We start from the raw sequence: 22,276 nt of genomic DNA, 5'->3' as shown, positions 1-22,276 counted from the left end.
AAAATCTGTAAATATTTAAAGTTTACAGTTATCAGTGTATGCTGATATGTTGGTTTTCTAATTGGCATGCTTCTATACAATAGGTGTGTTTCAGGAAAAGCCGCAACCTCTGCTAAATAACATGCGAACATCTTCAGACAAGAAGAAACGAGGAGAGAATCTCCCATGGAATAAACGAGGTACGACACAGAATACAGGCACAGGTCAGATGTGCCCTTATGTTTTTGGCTTGTCCTTACTAATTCTCCTCCAAAATTGTTGCCTGTTTCTGCCAAGGTAGTAGGAAATTGGTGTCTGAACCAAAAAAGTGTGTCAAAGCATTTGTTTTTTAGCTTGAAAGGGATGTTACTTTAATTACACTTGGGGCTAGTAGTTTTAAATGGCATAATATGAAACAGTAAACCTGATAGGTTTTGTGCATTTTTGGTGTTATGTTATAATTTTACAATAAAATCTCTTTAAGGTGCTGGAAATGGTTGTTTCTGACCTGATCTAAATGAAGGAAATCATTTGCCCTAAAAATAATGGATAAATTTGGCCTTTAGCATCCTCTTCAGTACAAACCTCCTTTCCACTGACTGTTTATCTGCTTTATTATTCCCTATATTGTAAATAGTACTAAGACTCAGCTGCCACTGCTTTTGTGCCACTTAAAGTTACTTCGTTCCTGCTGAGTTTTCTTTCTTTCCTAAAACAACTCAGATTTTACTTTTGGAGGAAGTCATACCTTGACCTGAATGTTATACTTCCCCAGGGGCGGGATGGGAAAGTGGGGCTGTGTTGTTGGTAGCCAGGTCCAGAGATCCAGAAAATTAGATCCAATGCCATAGGTATTGCTTATGGTGCCTACCCACTCTATGCTACAATTTTACACAGGTAAATGGAGGATTTAGCTGCCTTTTCCCACATGCTAATTGCAGGATTTCTTGACAAGTCACTACAACGTTTTCCCTGTTAGCCATCAGCGACAGTTGGGAAACCCAACTGGTTTCACTTCTTGGGTGGTTGTGGGCAATGGAAGACTACTTTGTTTGCAGGGTCCCCATTTTCAAGATCTTGAAAATGCACCCCCTTCCTTCCAAAGGTCTAATCCTGCCGTCTATGCCCCCCTCCCCCACCATACCACACCTCTACCTCTCCACCCCGACCCAGGCAATACCCATCACTTTCACTTAACTCAGTGTTTAGTCTCAGAAACAATTTCTTCTGGGGACTGAATGTAATCCCAGTTGCAGAGATTAGAGAGTGAGACCACTTCCCAAAATGGGGTGGAAGACGCAGCTTGGGCCAATTAATGGATCTTCAGCTATCTGGGGAATTGTGGACATCTTACTCTTAATACGGTGTAGAATTCGATCACACGTGTGAGGTGCAAAACTAAAAAGACCCAACACCTGAATAGGAAAAATTACCTAAGGTTCCTATTCCTAGTTACACCTGCTAGAATCTGCACACACTTTAACATGTTCTGAAGACACGATTAATCCCCTCTTTGGTGCCAACATTTAGACTCCCATGTGTGAATAGTGGTAACTTGACCTCAGGTGACTGATTCCAAATATTCAGCAATTCATTGGTGAACAAGTATGATATAAACTATTTCAAAAATTGAAAATATTCCTGAATTTTCAGGAATTATTCAAAGCAAATAACATGAATGCATTCAGAAACAAACGAGTTAAATACAAAGGGAGATATTAAGAAAGGATTAGATGAAGTAGGTTGGAGAACATTGAATGGTACATGTACTCATACAATCTACTAGAACTGAATGTTCTGTTGTTCCGCTGTAAGTTCTATGTAATATCATCACCATATTTTAACATCATGGAAATGGGGAAATCTAATGTCAATTTAGCTCATTTCATCCTGCAGTGCTGGCATCAAAGAGCTAAAAATCTTGTCAGATCTAGATCCAATGGGTTTTAGCCTCCTTAAGTGGGCAACTCATCGTTATCATTACAGGTCTTCTTTCTGTGGCTAATGTTGCTGCATTACATTTCTCGTTCCACTGGCAATACAGGTAGCTCAATTCTGTCTTCCACTAATTCACCAAGTGTATACAAAATTTCAAAACTTAAGAAAAAATCAAGATGAGAAGAAAGAAAACATAAAAAAGAGAAATGCTGAGTTCTAATATTTCCCTTGGAACATGCAATTTCTGTTTATCACTAGAATCTTTGCAATTTGAATACATTTTCTCAGGTGCCTTACGGACTGTTTATGTCACCAAGTATGAAGATGATGTCCAACCTGCCATCTACAGATTTTCTTTGGATTCCTCTGTTCCATGGCCATGGCATTTGCCATCAACAAAGAATGGGGAGATCCCATCATTTAAAGTGAGTTCCTGCAAAATGTTTTTTGAATAGACTAGAATTATTGAACTGTAACAACTGCATCAAGAAGTTTATAATTTAAAAAATGCATCAACTAGGATTTTTTAGAAGAGGGAAAACTTGGGCTGACATAATAGAACAAAATGAACAAAACATTTTTATGGTAGTCATGGAGCACTTACAGGAGCCAAAAAGTTAGAAGCTGTAAATAAACTTTGATTGAGAGGGAATACGGATGGGAGACCTCTATCCACACAGTGGTTAGAATGTGAATATTGCTACACACAAGGATTTGAAGCAAATAACATGAATGCATTCAGAAACAAACAAGTTAAGTACAAAGGGAGATATTGAGAAAGGATTAGATGAAGTAGGTAGGAAAACATTGAATGGTACATGTACTCATACAATCTACTAGAACTGAATGTTCTGTTGTTCCGCTGTAAGTTCTATGTAATATCATCACCATATTTTAATGACATCACCTTCCCAATGAATTGCATTAATTTTTCTGTGGCACAAGCTGTATTGTGGCAGAATACACTGATGACTCCTCTTACAGATTTGAATAATAACTGTTACGAAATTGACCCCTAATCCATATTGGGAGCTGATCCCATAACAGAGTGCTAAATTTGGCTTCGGTATCCCTAGGCAGTATTCCAATGATTTCTGCCAGAAAATGCTTTGATACAAACATCAATTAAAATTGCTAAACTATTCTCTCATACTAATATATCTAACCACTGCATGTAATAGTGATAAAAATAAAGTCACTTGAGTAAAGGTAGTTAATAACAATACAGAAATGGTTGAACATAAATCATCACCCCCAGCTGGTAAAATTAAGTAGAATTAAGTTGTTGAATTTTGGTCACCCTCATTGATTCCCATTTCAGATTGGTTTCCAATGGGATTATCCTCTTAATCCTTTACAGCTACCCCATTAATGAGTTAGACCGACACACTAGAATTCCATCCTTCTGCCTCTCTACTGTTAAACACGACAGTGAACCCTTCTCGGAATCGTTCAAAGATCTCTGCCAACTATACCATGTGACTTTTCCATGACCCACTATAGATCACTACATCATCCAGATAAACTGCACAGTTTGTTAATCTGTTCATGAGTCGTTGGAATGTGACTGGTGTGTTCATCATTCCAAAAGACATCACTTTGTATTGATATTGTGATGTAACTTGCCTGTCCAACTTACTGTACACAGTCCTCCAATCTTGATATTGGGTATGAGAGTCTGATTTTGTTACTGCATTGACCTTTTCTGATAGTCCACGCTAAATCGTTGCGTCCTGTCACGTTTGGGAATTAACACAATCGGTGAACTCCATTCACTCTGACTTGGTTCGATGATATCTTTGTTGAGCATCACATCCATTTCCTTCTGGACTTGTGTGGCTTTGAGAGGATCAGTCTGTAGGAGTGTTGTTTTATTAGACAGCATTCCCTACTTCCACCTCATGCACAATCGTATTCATCCTCCCCATCTTATTCCTGCATATGTCCTTATACTGCTGCAACAAACCTTTCAACTGGGTTCTTTGTTCCTGAGACAGATAGTTCACTAACCTATCCCATCGTCGAACTTCCTCATTGTTTAACATATTTTGAGGCACATCAAACTCCATGACATCTAGATTTGATTCCTCACTCTGCAGAGCAGAAATTAACACCTATTTCTCTAGTTCTCTGTCTCTATTATCGTAGGGTTTCAACATATTCACATGACATATGTCATGGACCAGACCTGACCGGTAAAAACAGTTTTAAGCAGGTAGTCCAGACTGTAAATTTGCTCTTTCTTTTTAATAAGTGTATAGTGGATATTCCCGGAGTGAATTAGCTGATTCTACTGCCAAGTTTTAAACAAACAGAATTTATTTACAAAAGAACAGAATAAAACAAAAAGAATAGAAAATAGAATACAAGATAACTTATTCTATCCAAAACCTCAACAGACTATCCCAACTGAATGATGCTGTTCAGAAAATACTTGCAACAGTCCCCATAAATAAACGCCTCAGCACAAAGAGTAAGAATGACACAAAAAGCGTATAGGTTACAAAGTCAGAAGAGCAGAAGAAGGGAGAGAATTAGCAGCCTTTCTTCACCTACACTGCTGCTGAACTGAATCAAAACCTCTAATCTAAATGAAGGCTAGCTACACAGCTGGCCACTCCCCTTTGATTATATCTTTTCTTTAAGACATGAAAGCCCCAGGCTGGAGGCATTATCTGATAGGATTAAACGAAAAAGGTCCCCAATACACCTTTCAAACCCAGCTTAGTTGGAGCCTGGCCAACTACCCCCTCTCTGGAAAAAAAGTCAAGGGCATAGTAAACTTGTAAAAAGACCAACATTGTGACACATACCCAATACAGTTTTCTTTCTATCCAGAATCTTTACTAACTTTTTCTCTGACTCAAGTGTTTCTCAAATTTGATAGGGACCACTAAACCTGGCATTGAAGGGCTCTCCTACCACTGGTAACAGTATTAATACATCATCCCCATGGGAAAACGTCTGAATTTTAGAGTTTCTAAGTGCCACCTGCTTCATTTCTATCCTGTGCCCTCTTCAGTTGCTGTTTAACTAACATACTTACCCAATTTAACCTCTCCCTCACCTCAGATACATAATCCAAGTGTGAGATCTCTGACTTCGGTCCTGTCAATTTTTCTTTAATTAATTTCAAAGGCCCTCTCACTTCATGTCTAAATATTAATTTAAAGGGAGTAAACTGAGTAGATTCATTTGGGGCATCTCTAATGGTAAACAATGCAAATAGGATAACTTTGTCCCAATCATTCAGATAATCCTGACAGTATGCTCTTAACATGGTCTTCAGGGTCTGATGCCACCTTTCCAAAGCTCCCTGGCATTCAGGATGGTATGCACTTGATTTAAAGGACTATATGCCTAAACTATCCATGACTTCCTTAAACAGCCTAGCAGTAAAATTAGATTCTTGGTCTGACTGAATCTTTCTGGGTAGCCCATACAATGTAAAGAAAGCTGGTAACTCGTCGACCACCATTTTTACCTTCATACTCCATAATGGAATTGCCTCCAGAAATTTAGTAGGCACATCCATTGTGGTTAGCAAGTACTGGTTCCCACTTTTAGTTTTAGGGAGGGGACCTACATAATCAATCATAACCTACATGAAAGATTCTTTGAATGCGGGAATTGGCAACAAAGATGCTGGTTTCATTGCTGCCTGTGGCTTACCTATCATTTAACACGTATGACATATTACTTCAAACTTTAACCACATTTTTGTGCAGTCCAGGCCAATTCCCGAATGCTTTTGTACCTTAGCCTGAGTCTTCCTCACACCTAGGTGACCTCCTACTGGTAACTGGTAACTCATGAGCTACCCTTAACATCTCCTGTCTGTGTGCTACCGGCAACACAATCTGGTGCACTTCCGCCCATTTCCCCTCTGCACTAACCTGCAGTGGTCTCCATTTTCATCTTAGGATTCTATCTATAAGATAATAACCTCAGGAATACATTCTGATTCCTTTTCTGAGTATGCATCAATATATATCTGTCGTAAGCCCATCAGCCTTTCAAGACTAAACACTTCTGCCTGAGCTTCTTCCAGTTCAGGTTTTTCCTGCACCATTATTACATCAAACAGGGTATCAGCTAACTAAACCTCAACTCCTTTATCTTTCTCTTTAGTTTTTGCTTCTTGCTGTGAATTATGCTAGTGGGATCTTGTTACTACACAGTCTGGAAAAGTTCCAGGGTGTTTTTCTTTTAACTTCTCAGTTCCCTGGTCTTACATTACACTTTTTACATTACATTACATTACAGTGTGGAAACAGGCCCTTCAGCCCAACAAGTCCACAACGACCCGCCGAAGCGCAACCCACCCATACCCCTACCCCTACATTTACATTTACCCAACACTACAGGCAATTTAGTATGGCCAATTCACCTGACCTGCACATCTTTGGACTGTGGGAGGAAACCGGAGCACCCGGAGGAAACCCACACAGACACAGGGAGAACGTGCAAACTCCACACAGTCAGTCGCCTGAGGCGGGAATTGGACCCGGGTCTCTGGCGCTGTGAGGCAGCAGTGCTAACCACTGTGCCACCGTGCCGCCCACTACTGGTCTTCTTTTGGCTTCTCCACATCAAGGGGTATCACTCCCACCTTGGATGCTGCTAAATCATTCCCAAGAACAAACTGTATTCCTGGAGCTGACACTCTGTCAATCACTCCCACTGTTACTTCCCCAGTGTTGATTTGGCTCTTCAACCTGACCTTAAATAAGGGAACGCTAAATTTCTATTCATCTATTCCACAAGTTACCACTCTCTTGGGTAACATGTAAGAAAGAGTGCAAATACGTTCATCCCTTACTACTAGAGACCGATAAGAGCCCGTATCTCTAAAAACTATAACTTCTTTCCCTTCTCCCCATGTTCTTCCTGAGTAAACCTTACACACAAAGGCGATGTCTTTATAAAGAGCAGACACTAACTCAATACCAATTCCCTGCCTAGGCTGTGCACTCTCCTGCAGCTCCTCGACGTTTCCTGGGGTCTCCTTTACTACCTTCAATAATTCCACTGGCTTAGCCTCTTTTACCACATCTTTTCCCACAGTGCCTTTCTTCAACAAGCGGCACCGTGACTTTCCATGTCCCACCTTACCATAGTGGAAACACCTGAGGACTTTCACCCCCTATTTACCCACTTGGGCTTCTTTTTTCACCTGTGGTAAACTATGACCAGTGTGTTCCACTCTTTGTTTTGTAGTGTAGGATATACCTTTCTCCCAGTTTCTATTGCTCACAAGATGAAATTCTTGCCGGAAGCTGGATTTTGCCTTATGCATCAATGCATATTCATCTGCCATCTCTGCCCCTCTTCTCACTTCTTGAGCTTTCTGTTCATCCACATGAATTCTTATCATCTCTGGAAGTGAGGTTCATCCACATGAATTCTTATCATCTCTGGAAGTGAGTTTTTAAACTCCTCCACCAGAGTAATCTCTCTTAGAACCTCATAGATTTTACCCATTTTTAAGGCCTGCACCATCTTTCAAAATGACTATGTTTAATTCTTTCAAACTCAACATAAGTCTGACCAGGTTCCTTCTTTATGTTTCTGAACGGCTGTCAGTACGCTTCTGATACCAATTCATAAGCAATCAAAGTAGTCTGTTTGACATCTGCATAATCTCTTGACTCCTCAAGTATTTGAGGCACTGCAAATACCTCACTCGCTCAGCCTACCAGTTTAATCTGAACTAGCATTACCCACAAGTTCTCTGACCACTCCATCTGCCTAGCCGATTTTTCAAATGAAATAAAGAAGGCTTTGACATCTTTTTCAGTAAAATGTAGCATTGTTTTAACATATTTGTATACATCACTAACTTCTGCCTTCATCTCCACCCTGTTAACTTGACTTTCCTGACTAATTTGCAACTTATGAAGTTCAAATTCACTCTCCCTTTCTCTCTTTCTCTTTCTTCTCTCTCTTTACTCAGCTAAGAACCTTCTCTCCCTTTCTTTTCCTCTCTCTCTCTCGTCCTTCTCTCTCTTTTTCTCCTCTCTCTCTTTCTCTTTCTTTACTTTTAGCACTTTCCATTTGTCTCAGTTGCAATTTAAGTTTTACTAACTCTACTCATTTGTCTGTTTCTCTGATGTACCTAAGTGCTTGACCAACTCCATCACAATTTCAGCTTTGTTTTTATCCCTGATTAAAAGCAACTCTAACCTATTTGCTAATTGTAAAATTACGTCCTCCCTCTGTCTTTCTAAACTTTCTTAGGAAATTTGGGCAGCAACTTCAAACCCCAGAACCTCTTTAGCAATCTGAAGAGCCATTTCTCTTATTTTCAATTTAACCAACGACAAGTAACTGAAATTAAACAAATGGTCTCACCTACGTTTTATTTAAAGATCTAGGACACTAATCGGCAAGTGTTCAAATCTGCTGGGATCTTTCCTACCCCAAATATGTTCTAATCTGTCCAAATCTGAGACTGGATCTGTCTAAATCTGCCCAAATCTCAGACTTGAGCTTCCAAACTGTTACGACATAGCAGTGAACCCCTCTGTTAATTAAACCAAACACCAGGAAAGCTCACCTTGCCCCATAATCTGTTAAACTATAAGTGACAGGGAAATCCCAAATTCCACTATTTAAAGAAAATAATATCAATTTATTCTTTAACTCTAAAAGTGAACATTAAACAACAACTATTCTCAACTCTAAGCCCCCCTTTCTCTTAACTACTTATTACCTGTCTCAAATTCTACAACAGTATGCTGTTCCAATAAGACATTTATGAAAATTATATTAATTTCAAAACCACACAGCAGCTGTCAACTTCAGTATCTGTCTTCTTCCAGCTGAAGATCTCCCTGGGTTGTCTTATTTCTTTTTACTGCGAGTATGTTTCATATGAAAAGGTATCTTTGATAGAGAGTATTTCCTAATTTCTTGGCTCTCTCTCAATGGCAGCTGCTCTGTCTCCAATATTCAAAATACCTGCCTTTTTTTATATCCCCAACATTGGTTCATCTCATTGGTTCGTTGTTGGCAAAACAATAAATTCAAACTCAATTGGGTTTTAGTATCCTGGGGCATAATTTAAATTGTTAAATTCGAATTGTTGTCAAAACAGCAACCAACTCAGGTATCCATTTCACAGCCAAACGCATATTTTCAATTTTCCATTACACCCTGAGACTGTTATCTAGTCACAACACAGGTGTTTTAAAGCTCTCAGTTCCGAACAGCATTTACTCTCCCTTAAAGGTACAGTCCACGTCTTCAAATTCATAACACTACCTCTCACTTCTCCTTAAAGCCAACCACACCTCATTTTAATATCTTCCTCAGTGTCCATTTTTGATTAATTACTCACCACTGAAATACACCAAGGTACATTTTTCTGCATTAAGGGACCTTGGATAATGTCAATCTGAATTATAATAATCACTTTGATTATCTCTTTCTGCTTCTAAGGTTTACACAGCACCCTACGGTAATTTTACAAAGAAGCTGACAGTTTGCTCTTCCATTGTTGGGTTGCCAAGTCCCAAGTGTCCAAAGAAATGGATGATCACATCATTATCATGCAATAAAAAGAAAGGCTGGAATCTTGATTTCCATTTCTATGCAGCAGCCACTAAACAACGTCACACTCAGTAAGTTATAAGATTTGTCAAATGTCTCTTTTGCATTTCTTGCCTAACCTCATTGCCCACCCCACCTGCCAAAATGCATTCCCTGGAGTATCAAAGATTAAGAATTGCACCTTCGATCCATTTATCCACACTGATTTTACTTAGGCATCAAAGTCATAGAACTAAGGTTGGTAAATTAATTTAACTGCAAATCAGCCTTGATCTATTCGAATGACAGAATAGGCTTGAAGAGCTAGGTGGCCTAATCCTGTTCTTATGGGGTATACATTTGAACTATTTAAAATGATTCTGTTTCATTCATTCATGGACTGTGTGTCTCACTGGTTATGCCATAATTTATTGTCCATCCCTATTTACGTTTGAGAATGTGAAGCTACCTTCCTGAACCACTGCAGTCCTGATGCAATGAGTACATCCAGAGTGCAGTTAGGAAAGGATCCAGGACTTTAATCTAGAGAAACTGAAGGAATTTTGAAATAGTACTAAGTCAGAATGGTGTGTACCTTGGAGAGGAATTTGCAAGTGATGATATTCATAAGCATCTTCTGCCCTTGACCTTGTAGGTGGTAGAGGTTGCAGATTCAGAACATGCTGTAAGACGAGCCTTAGTGAGTTAATGTACTGAATCTTCTAGGTGGTATACACTGGTGCGACTGTTCACTTGTGTTAAAGGAAATAAATATTGAAGGTGTTCAATGCAGTGCCAAGCAAGTGGTCTACTTTGTCCTGGAGGGTGATGGTGAGCTATTCTCTTGAACCACTCTCTTACAAGAGGTTGACATGTTGCTGTATCATACTGCGCTACATCGATGTCACACCAATAGCATGTGCCAGCAGTTTACACAACAAACACTTTGCATATGTTGGACTGAATAGCCTTGTGTGAAAGTCCAGCAGTCAATAGGTACCATCACAATCAGTCAAGGGTGTTACCCAAGGGATTGGCCAAGGTCAGTTAGGTGCTTGATCCTGCCAGAGCCTTTCCAGTCCATGGATTGGGCCATGGTGAATCGATAGGAATCTCATAGGGCAAGGAGAGTTGGTAATTTAAGAGAATGAGGTAGGTGAGAGCCATTGAGTGGACACTTTGCTTCCATTCTTGAGATCCGTAGTCCATAAGCCTTGGTGAGAAGGATATGTAGTGGCTGATACAGAGTGAATGGTGACCCTGCGAGTGTGAATTAGTAGAGAAAAGATAATGGCACCTCGCAATGCACAGGAGATCATTAATCTTGTTTCTGCACTGCTGTCTTTTGTATTTCATACCAAGCATTGCATTGACTCAGACACTATCTCAGACCAAGCTGGCTGGTCCTGTTGCCTGGTCAGCAGGATACAGCACTGTCCTTCTCTCCAGCATCCCCTCCATGACCACCTTCAGGTTTCTTCCAGTAAACTGTCAAGCTAACTTACCTTACAGTGCCATATCCTCAGAGGTGACAGTCTAAAATTACAATGTGAGAGGTAGTTCCTAGTTTGAAGCACCTAAATTACTGTGAATCTTGAGTTCAAATATGACGCCAGCAGTATGAACATCATATTTCAGCAACAGAGAGTACTGCTGCTTCTCCTTCTGTTTGATTCCACAAGACTGGCACCATAAAAGCTAATTGCATGATTAATGAGAAAATTGTGTAAAAATTGTGGGATGGCAATTTGGGCATCTCAAATCCCACTGGGGAAATTATTTTACCAGAAAACTCAGTCCAGAAAAACTGTTTTTTGTTTCTCTGGTGGGTGTTACCAAAAGAATGGAACAGAAACTTAAAGAAGAGCTAGGTTATCCAAAGGTGACACCAAGGCTACTTCTTCAGAAAAGGATAGTGGAAAGCTGGAGCTCCTATTCACCTTCTCATTAACTCCTCCAACCACCCACCCCATCCCCACCCCCAACCACCCAGCCCACTCGAAATTCTGCTCAACCGAGATGAATTACAAATTTCAGAACTCAGATTGTTAGACCTATACTTATATACATATTGTATATTTTGCAATGTTAAAATATTAAGGAACCAAGGAAGGTAGGTGGAGTTAAGATACAGATAAAACATAATTTAATTTAATGTCAGAACATGCTCAAGATGCTAAATGGCCTGCTTTGTTTCTGTGTCTTCCCCTTGCCCACATAGCACCTGGAGAAAAAAAATTGTGAAAATGTTTTGTGTTTGAGGTAAGGAATGTCAGTGGTGTCAGAACAGATTCTTAATGTTCTATACTCAGGATGAGCATCAAGCTAAATTCCAACATGCTTGAGGAGTGTTCAGTCAATTTGGACCAAGAGCATGGCTTAACCCAATCTCAGTAGAGTCCTTCTCACCAATCAATCGTCTCTATTCTCACCACACCATGTTAATGCCCCTTAAATATGAGATGACCATTTGACTGCTACATTATACAAAATTATCCCCAATTGAATCAAAGAGCTAGTAAAACTGGAGCTAATTGGAAAGAGGTGTAAAACTCTTCACTGTTTAGAGTCATACTTCACACAAAGAAAGATGGTTGTGGTTGTTGCAAGTCAATTATCTCAGTCCCATGATATCAGGCAGAACTTTCTTCACATGCTGTTCTAGGATCAACCATTTTCAGTTATTTCATCAATAACCATTCCTCCACCAAAAGTTGAGGAGCTGGGATGCTCATAGAAGTTTGCACAATATTTGACACTATTAACATCCATATGCAGCCCAGGGAGCCTCCAAGATTTGTGCCAAATATACTAAATACTAAGCAATATAACATCTCCAGCAAGCAAAAACTTCACCATCTCCCCTTGAGGTTCAACAGGCATTACTATAGCTGAATTCCCCACTATTAACATCTGAAATTATTATTGACGAGGAATTGAATTGGACCAACCACAAAAATACTATGGCTACAGGAGCAAGTCAGAAGCTAGGTTTTCTTTGGGGTGTAGCTCCTCTCCCCAGTGCTTGTCCCTCATCTACACATCAGGAATATTATGGAATACTCTCCACTTGCCTGGACGGGTGCAGATCTAACAAAATTCAAGAAGCTTGACACATCCAGGAGAAAGCATCGCACTTAATTGACACATCCCCACCTTCCACCTTCAGTTTGACCACACCTGGCACACTGTCTTAGCAGTGACTGTCATATTCAAGACACACTACAATAGCTCACCAAGGCTCTTCCATCAGTTCTTGAACTCCATGACCTATATCAATTAGAAGGTCAGCAGTTACATAGGAACAATATCACCTGCAAGTTTCCTTCCAAGCTGTACATCATTCTGACTCCAAACATAAGAAATAGGAACAGGAGTAGGCAATTCAGCCCCTGAAGCCTGCCATGCCATTCAGTAATCATAATTGATCTGCACCAGGCCAAACCTCCTCTTTCATACCTCCCTGATATTTCAAAAATCTATCTGCCTCCTCTTTAAATACTTTCAATGACCTCAATTCATGCTAATATGTTGCCACTACTATGGGTTCCTTCTTGTGTAATAAACTTTTATATGGAATCTTATCTAATGCCTATTAAAATCCAAACAAACCAGTTTTATTTTATATTTACCAGTTCCCCTTGATCGACACTGCTTGTTATATGCTCAAAGATCTCTAGAAAATTTGTTAAACATTACTTGTTTTTTGGAAAACCATGTATGATGCTATTTAATTACATTAAATTTTATTAAATGCCCAATTTCTTCCTTAGTAATGGATTCCAGCATTTTAGCAATGACAGATGTGAGGCTCACAGTTTCCTGCTTCCTGTGTACCTCCCTTGTTACATAAGCAGTTTTCAAATTTGCTGGAACCAGAATTCAGTGAGTTCTGGAATATTTCAGCCAATGTCTCCATTACTTCTGCAACCACCTCCTTTAAAATTCTTGGATGCAGATCATCAGGGCCTAGTGACGTGTCTGTATTTAATCTCTTCAGTTTGTCAAATATTTTGTCCCTCGTGATAGAGATTGTTGCAAGATCCTTCCTCCCATGAGTAGCTTGCTTATCTGTTATCATTGGAATATTATTGGTGTCTTCGATCATGAAGACTTCAAACTATATCACTGTTCCTTCAATGTTAAAATCCTGGGATTCACTCACTAATAGAACTGTGGGTATGCCTACACCTCATGGACTGCTATGGACCAAGAAAGTAACTTATTACCAATACTCCAGGGTAATTAGAAATTGATAATAAATACTGGCCTAGCCAGTGAGGCCTGCATTTCTATGAATGAGAAACAGATAGAGATAGCTTTGCACTGCACACTATTACACAAAGAACAAAGATCAAGGTCCCTGTAGCATTGCAATTTACTGCAAGAGAAAAAGAAATCAGCCCATGTATCCAAGATTAATTTGAAAATTGATTCTGAAGTTTGTAGGATAAAATACACTAGAATACATAGTTCCCTATGTCAAGATAGTTTAGAATTTGTCCCATTTTCTCTGATACGGCTGGTCCCACAGGAACTACAGATTGTTCAGTCAGTCAATGAAGTGGCCATTCTTAATTCATGAAGCCAGACAATGAATGTTGAGTACTATTCAGCTATCAGACACCTCATAACTGAGCCCATATCTATCTTTGCCCAACATCCATGTAAGTAAATGTTCAGACAAGGGTTACCTGAATCCTATCAGAGGCAGAAATCCTGGCTATTCATTCAAAACCCACAGCTCAACTCAGCAACTCTGACACATTTGTAACAAGTTGCTACACTTCAACTGAGATTGATTAAGCAACCACAGATAAGGAAATAAGCATCTTAGTTGCTTGATTTTGCATAGAACCATTGGAATGTTGCATTACACTTCCATAACCTAACTCCTTTAAGACTCAGTGGCTGGAAGTTTTTGAAATATCTAGGATCCTACTGCTATGCCTGAAAGCAGGGAGCGGCTCCTGTTTGTGGGCCATAGGACATGAGCCGTGTGTTACCAGCTACTGCCAATTAAATGGCAGTCACCAAGGGTGATGTCATATTAAGGACAGTGACTGTTGGATGAGACGCCTGGTCATTCAAAAATTCAGCAGCTTGGTGACCTTAGTAGCTACTGGGAATGATATTGATTGTTGAGCCTTGCTTTGGAAGACAGGGTACATGTTAAAGCAAGGTAAGTGGGTCTGAGGCTACTGGGTCACTCGGGGCAGGAATTGCCTTCATTGTGCTGATGGAGTGGCCATTATTCCAAGGGTCTTCTCATAAGCCAAACAATGCACACTCATCTCATGCACCTACGAGATGGACTGCAGAGTGTACCTGACAGTTCCCCCATACAGTGGAGGGTTGTCCAGTTGAGGTGGGAAGAGATGTTTAATTGACCACTTAAATGGTTGGGGTCCAGATGGATAGGCCATTCCACATCTTTCCTGCCAGTGGCAAATAGCATGGTGGGGTGATGTTGTCAGGTCTGCCAACGGAAGTCTCCCCATGTCACTGTACCTATCCTTCTAGTTAGCTGTAACTCCAAAGACCAATTAAATTCTGGCCAGCATCTCTGCAATTGTGTTGCCAAATATATTCGCTGATCATGAGTGAAGGGGTAAAGCATACTTTTATCTTAGCTGAAAGCTTTTCTTGAAAATAGTAATTTTAAACAGTAGTTTTGAACAGGGCTGTCTCCTTGTGCTATTAGAAGACCTTCCAATTTGAGAAGGTCTGTTGATCCCATATTTTGCCAATAATTAAGATTTGCACATCCAAAGTATTAATTCCTACTCCAACTTAGGCACATTTATTCATGTCAAGTTCATCTCACAGTTTAAATTCTGGATTTTGTTTTAGGAAGCTGTACTTTGCTCAGCTGCGGAAGACTCCCTATCACAGTCGTATCTGCTTAGCACCACCTGGCTGCATCCTTAGTGCCGGACCCAATGGTCCAAATAAAGGATTTTTCTATGTTCCTGATGAGAAAGGTATGTTAACAACAATAATCAATTGTATTTGTATAAACCTGTGGCATTGTGATAAATTCATAAGCATTTCATAAGAATGTCACCAAAATAATTCAACACTACAGCACATAAGTAAATATTAGGAAATATAACCAAAAGTAAGGTGTAGTTTTAAGGAGCTTTGTAGAAATACCGAGAGGTTTAGGAAGGGAATTCCTGAGCTTAAAACCTCAGCAGCGAAAGGTACGGCAGTGATGGAGAGGTTAAAAGATGCAGAGGAGACCAGAATTAGAAGAATGGGATTATGTTAGAAAATTGTGGGATTGAAAGAGGTTATGGAGATAGGGAGGAGCAAGACAATTTGTGATTTGAAACAAGGATGCAAATTTTGAAATCAAAGCAATGCTTAAATATTAATGCAGATCAGCAAGATCTGCAATGTTGGATGAATTGAATTTAGTGTGAGTTAGGACACAGGCAATAAGGTTTTGATTATGTCAAGTTTGTGGAGAATAGAACATGGGATGCATGCCAGCCTTGGCTAAATAGTGAAATCTAGAGGTAACAAAAGCATGGGTGAAGGTTTCACAAACCAATTAGGTGAAGCAAATATCAAGTGATGTTATCAACATGGAAATATTGCATTCTTAAAGACAATGCATATGTGGTCAAGAGCACGACTTGGGGTCAAATATGACATCATGCTAGCATACAGACTGGCCCATTCTGATTGATGGAAGGAAGGGAAATGGAATCAGTGGCCAGACCCAGTTAGTGTTAGGACTAAAGATAATAACTTTGAACTTGGTAATATTTAGTTGGCGTAAATTTCTGCTTATCAGTGTTGAATGTTAACCAAGTAATGTAACAATTTAGAAATCAGTGACAGATCAAGAGATGTGGTGGTGAGATTAAACTGGTGTGTATCATCAATGCACATCTGAAAACTAATATTGTCAGTTTAAATGATTCACCAAGAGGCAACATATAAGAAATATCAGAGAGTGCAAGGTTAGATTTTTGGAAGACAGCTAGGTTCATTGTCCTTTTTCATAAATAGTTTAACCCTCATGATACAAAGGTTATCGTTTCCTTAGTCTTCCCTCCTAACACTTGATCCTCTTGGTCTACCTCATTCCACGGAACCAATCAGCAATGTCTCCTCCTTTGTTTGGACTGGAAATGTATTGTTTAAGAAAATCTTCCTGAACACAGTTCCAATACTCTTCCGCCATTCTGCCCTATACACCAGTGCTAACCTTATTTATGTAAGAGTAGAATATTAGAGGTCCCTCATTTCCATTGTTCTATACTCCTTGCACCACTTTGAATTTCCCTGTGTGTTTGCTTCTCTTCTTTTCCATTGGGCTGTGCCTGAAAGAATAAAACCTAATGTGTAATAGCACTACTATTATTCCTTAACTCAAACCTACTAGTCTTTGACAGCTCTAGCTTATGTTCCAGTACTGCAATGTTCACCTTAAGTAACATTGCCTTCCTACATCCTTTCTTGCCTTCCCTAGTTTCCTAAGCAACTTATATCCAAAAATATTCACAAATTAGTGCTGCCCTTTATTAGACAAGGATTCTACTATCACCTAAAGGGAAATAAAATTTTAACTGACACGACTGATGTTTGATGAGGTAACAGAGAGAATTAATGAAATAATGTGATTGATATTGTGTATATGGACTTCGAAGATACATTTTATAAAGTGCTAATTCTGCAAGCAAAATTGAAATTCAGAGAATCAGGCTGCATTCTTGGCTGTTTGTTTGCTGTCACAGGACTCACTCACTATAAGCCTCCCTGATTGTTCATAGCATTCCTGCCTTGCTTCACTTTTTGTGCTTTTGTCCCTCAGTCAGAGATAACCAGCTCATTTTACTACAGACATGCCTACTGCTTAACACAGACCAAAGCCAGGAAGCTTGTCATTGTTGTGAGCATGCCTCAGTCAAATCAAGGGGATTAGCCTTCAACTGAGGATTCCTGTAACAATAAACTGGTAGCCACTAATACCAGTACAGGAGTTTAAGCATGGTTAGTCAGCGGCTTGGCACCGTCAGAGTCCAGAGCCTGTCCTCATAATTGGTGAAAAGCCAAATGATAGGCAACACACCATCCCGTCTTGACTCTTTCTGTTTTCCAAATGGAATGAAGGAAAGGCAGGTACCACAGGAGATGAAGCTATTATAATGGGTGCAGGTAGGGAGGTGCCCTGAGTGAGTGAGTTGGCAGCACAGATAGTATACTGTTTATTGGTGTCGGGGGTTCGGTGACAGGGAGTCAAGGAAGATATTGCGTGCTATAGTAAGAGCAATACAATATAGTCTTAGTGGCCAGTACAGCTAAGTTAGAGTATTGTGAGATATCAGAGAGAATATGGTAGCACTTAAATGGAAAGGTGGACCTTCTTCCTACACTGACCTTCTTCATTGACCTTCTTCCTACAGTGCTGGGCATTTCTCCAGATGGCTTAGACTGTACTGACCTGGGTCACAAACTTGAGCCAAGCTGACATGGTTTTGTGTTCCTGTAGGAGGAGGAGGTCCCATATCAGCACCACTGCATCAGCGGGACTTTCGGTACCCTGCCCACAAAACAGGATGCCAACTCCCCCCTGCGAGTCACAACAGGTGCAAATGTCAGGAACCGTGCAGGATAACTCTGGATCATCAGTCCTTGTCCAAATGCACACTACTGGCTTTTAAAATGGCATGGTGCAAGCAGTGCTGGTGAATTCCAAACTATCCACTGACTGGTGGATGGAAGGTGTGGCTGGCAAATATCGCTATAGAATACAACGGCTAGTTTCAGACTGACATTGCTAACATCCTCAAGAACCCTTGGATGACCGACAGGAAAAGGAACAGGAAGAGGAGAATTATATTTTATAAAAAGTAGGGATCAAAAAGAAAGAATTTGACTATCATGAGAAACAGTGCCTGTAAAACTAGTGTATAATTTATAAAAGGTGCTGATGTCTTGATTAATTATGTCATTTTGTTCTGCATTCTTAGTCTCGAACGTTGAGGAAGCTCCAACATTTGATTTCAATCCCTGCATGAACGATGGCTGTGGGAAGCCAGCAGTGCGTCCTCTAGTGGACACAGGTGCTATGGTCTTCGTTGTGTTTGGGATTTTGGGAGTGAATCGCACAAGAAAGCAAGATAATCATGTGATAGCAGATATGGTATGTGACTGCCTTTGAATCATTTTATTTTCAAGTTGTGTGTATTCTTCCTTTGCCAACGATCTGTTCCAAAGTTACCCTGTCTACATGTCATAAAAGCCATGATACGGACTTCAAAACCTTACACAATAATTGTTTTTAAAGGATAAGACTCCTTTCATTTTCCCTAAAATGTCACTATGGAGTCTATGAAAGTAATTCAGTGAATAGCTCACCCTCTATTTCTTATACTTGCTGATAGATGGGAATTATAGAGCAAGATAGGCTTGCCTGTCAGTCCTTCCATTTCTCTAGTGCTGTTTTTATTTGCATGATCTCTTCTGATGTGTTTCTTTAATGATCCATTTATGATATTTTCCAATACCAAAGAATGACTATGCTTCTGTAGAAAGTACCTGACCTTCCATGAGCAACCTATTGACTAAACCCACAAGCTCTACCATTTGCAAGGACAAGGACAAGGACAGCAGTAGATGGGGACACAGTCACTTCTGAACTCCAAAATCATGCATCATTCTGACTCAGGGATGTCGCTTGTCACCAGGTCAAATTTCTGGAACTCACTAATGAAATGCCTTTATCACACTGAAGTGGACAAAAAAGGAGGTTCACTACCAATTTCTCAAGGGCAACTTGGAACAAGTAACAAATGTTGGCCTTAATAAACATGACCATATTCCTGAAACCACTTTGTTTTAAATTATAGCAATGCCCTGCAATTACTAGTTTTTAAAAATTGCCAATAAACCACTGGGGATTGTCACAACAAATTCCTGAATAATCACAGGAGAGTTAGTTGGTCAATAAAAAGCTTTTGTACTTTTATTCATTCAAGGGATATGAGTATCTTTGACAACATAAACATTTGATGGCCATCCTAATCTCATTCAAGAAAGTGGTGGTGAGCTGTCTTCTTCAACCTCTGCAACCCATGTGGTGCAGTGACAGCGAAGAAATGGCAACATGGTTCCAAGCCAAGATTTGCCTGTGGGTCGGAGAGGAATATTCAGGTGGTGATACTCCCATTCATCTGCTACCCTTCTCTTAGGTTGTCAAGGTGACACATTTTGAATGCACTGTCAAAAGAGGCTTAGAAGTTTTTGAAGTGTAGCTTGTAGGTAGTATGTTCTGCAGCCTCAATATTGGAGGCAATGTGTTCTTAAGTTGGTGGATGGAGTACCAATCAGGCCAGCTGCTTTGCCATGGATGGTGGTCTCCTGGGTCCACTAAGGTCACGGAATATATGATGTTTGGATGAGATAAGCTAAATTATGATGTAGAAATGTGACTAATTTCTTAATTATCTATTTTTCTTTCCCACTCTTTTTCTCTCCTGAAAGGGCAGTGTCATCTACGATGAGAGTTTTGACCTGTTCCAAGAAATTGGAAATCTGTGTAAGATTTGCAAAGCTATCAGCAGTAATTCGGAATTGGTGAAGCCAGGAGGTGCTCAGTGTTTACCTTCAGGTGAGATAAGAACATACGTATAAAGCCAAACTCAACTATCTGGAAGAGTCAGTTCAGATAGTGAATCATTAGAGGACCACAGGGTCAATCTACAAAGTACTGCAGAAAATTACATATTGGTGTAGTGATTCGGTGAAGGCAAGGGGGAGCTGGGTTTTGGGAGGGAGCAAGAAATCTTATATCCATGACGTCTTCAGCCATCATAATGTGAAGCACATTTGATGGGCCAAATAACCTTTTCCTACATGATGATTTGTATGTTTGCAACCTTCTTCTGTGACCCCTGTTTCTGCCTTTCTGTCCACTTTTTGATTTGCTATCTGCCAAGACAATCCGTAACCTAATTATTTTTAGCAATGTTTGCAAGGTTATTTTCTGCCTGGATTCATACAAATTTGGAAGACAGGAGTTAATTTGCTCCTGAGGTAGATTTTTCCCTGTGTATGGCATGGACAATAATGAGTTGATAAAGGGAGCCAGTGGATGTGGTTTACTTGGACTTTCAGAAGGCTGCAATATATAGAAAAATTTCAGAGAAGTGTAAAAATAATATGGTAATAATAGTAAGGCATTTCAATTTCCTCAAGATTGATAGACTAAGTGTAAAAGGCCTAGAGGGGATGGAATTCTTAAAATGTATCCAGCAGAGCATATAAGCCAGTAGGTCAAAATTCCTACAAGAGACAGAGCAATATTGGACCGAATATTAATAAACAAAACCAGTAAGTGGTAGAAGTGTCACTGGGAGAATATTTTAGTGATAGAGACCACAACTCATTTATTATAATATGATAAAGCAGAATCCAGAGAAATTGAAAACCAGAGCAGTTGGAATATTTCACAAAAGAAATAGTGAAAGTGCAGAGCTAATACATTTTTGTAAAGCTAAAGAGTGAGACGTAAAGTCCAAAGAACCTTGGGTATCGAGGGGATATACAGAATTGCATAAGGAAAAGGAGGAAAGCTTATGGTAGATATTGAGGGCTCTGAATATGAGAGTGTGAGAAGATATAAACAGCAAAGAGGGGGCATGAAAAAACAGTGGCACGTAAAATAAAGGAAAATCCAAATATTAGGAACAAGAAAATAACCAGGGAAAGTATGGAGCCTAATAGGGACCTAAGTTACAAACTGTGGATTGAGTTGGGAAATATGGGTAAGGTTTCAAATGATTGCTTTACTTTTCTATTCATGATGGAGAAGAACATTATAGGTATAGAAGTCAGGGAAGAGGACTGTGATATATTTGAACAAATTACAATTGAGAGGGAGGAGGTTTAGTGAGCTTAGAATTGAATGAGTCCCCAGCTCCAGATGAGATGTATCCCAGGGTGATGTGGTGGGCAAGAGAGGAGATTGCAAAGGCCCTCACATTACTTTACAAATCCTGTCTGGAGACAGAAAACATTATGGAAGGACTGGATTAATTAAAAATGAAGTATGGCTAAGTGGTAGGGATAACTCAAGCAACTATAGGTAAGGAGTCTTAACACCAGTAGTAAGGAAACTATTGGGAAAAAATGAATCTCTTGGAGAGGCAAGGATATCAGAGGCGGAAGATGAGGCGGAAGAGGAGGAAGATGAACACCTCATCTTCCACCTCGGAACACTTCAACCCCAGGGCATCAATGTGGACTTCACCAGTTTCCTCATTTCCCCTTCCCCCACCTCACCCCAGTTCCAACCTTCCAGCTCAGCACCGTCCCCATGACCTGTCCTACCTGCCTAGCTTCCTTTCCACCTATCCACTCCACCCTCATCTCTGACTTATCACCTTCATCCCCACCCCCATTCACCCATTGTACTCTATGCTACTTTCTCCCCACCCCCACCCCTTTCTCATTTATCTTTCCACCCTGCAGGCACCCTGCCTCTATTCCTGATGAAGGGCTTTTCCTGCTCCTTGGATGCTGCCTGATCTGCTGTGCTTTTACAGCACCACTGTAATCTAGACTCTGGTTTCCAGCATCTGCAGCCCTTGTTTTTACCTGTCAGAAATAGTCAGCTTTTTCCAAGGAATCTCATGACTAACTGGCTTAATTAAGTTTTTTGAAGAGGTGATTAGATGTGTGGATGAAGGTGGTGCAATGGATATAGCTCATCTGGACTTTAATAAAGCTTTTCACATGCTTTTATGTAGGAAATTGGCCAAGGAGTGTTCCAGGGCAATTTGGCAAGTTGGATTCAAATTTGCTTAAT

At 40.0% G+C, this 22,276-nt stretch overlaps 1 protein-coding gene across 4 annotated transcripts in view; it reads left to right on the top strand.

Moving 5' to 3' along the window:
• disp3 (dispatched RND transporter family member 3) overlaps positions 1 to 22,276 on the top strand; it is a 492,208-nt gene that overhangs the window by 435,537 nt on the left and 34,395 nt on the right. For all 4 annotated transcript variants that reach the window (XM_043675594.1, XM_043675595.1, XM_043675596.1 and 1 more), the window contains 6 exons: positions 84 to 179; positions 2,206 to 2,342; positions 9,361 to 9,542; positions 15,304 to 15,434; positions 18,438 to 18,610; positions 19,951 to 20,077. In XM_043675594.1, the coding sequence (XP_043531529.1) occupies positions 84 to 179; positions 2,206 to 2,342; positions 9,361 to 9,542; positions 15,304 to 15,434; positions 18,438 to 18,610; positions 19,951 to 20,077 (846 nt within the window). The remainder of the gene's footprint in view (positions 1 to 83; positions 180 to 2,205; positions 2,343 to 9,360; positions 9,543 to 15,303; positions 15,435 to 18,437; positions 18,611 to 19,950; positions 20,078 to 22,276) is intronic.

The sequence above is a fragment of the Chiloscyllium plagiosum genome, chromosome 34, assembly GCF_004010195.1.
Source record: "Chiloscyllium plagiosum isolate BGI_BamShark_2017 chromosome 34, ASM401019v2, whole genome shotgun sequence".
Classification (NCBI taxonomy): domain Eukaryota; kingdom Metazoa; phylum Chordata; class Chondrichthyes; order Orectolobiformes; family Hemiscylliidae; genus Chiloscyllium; species Chiloscyllium plagiosum.
This window is presented reverse-complemented; position numbering and strand designations above follow the sequence as displayed.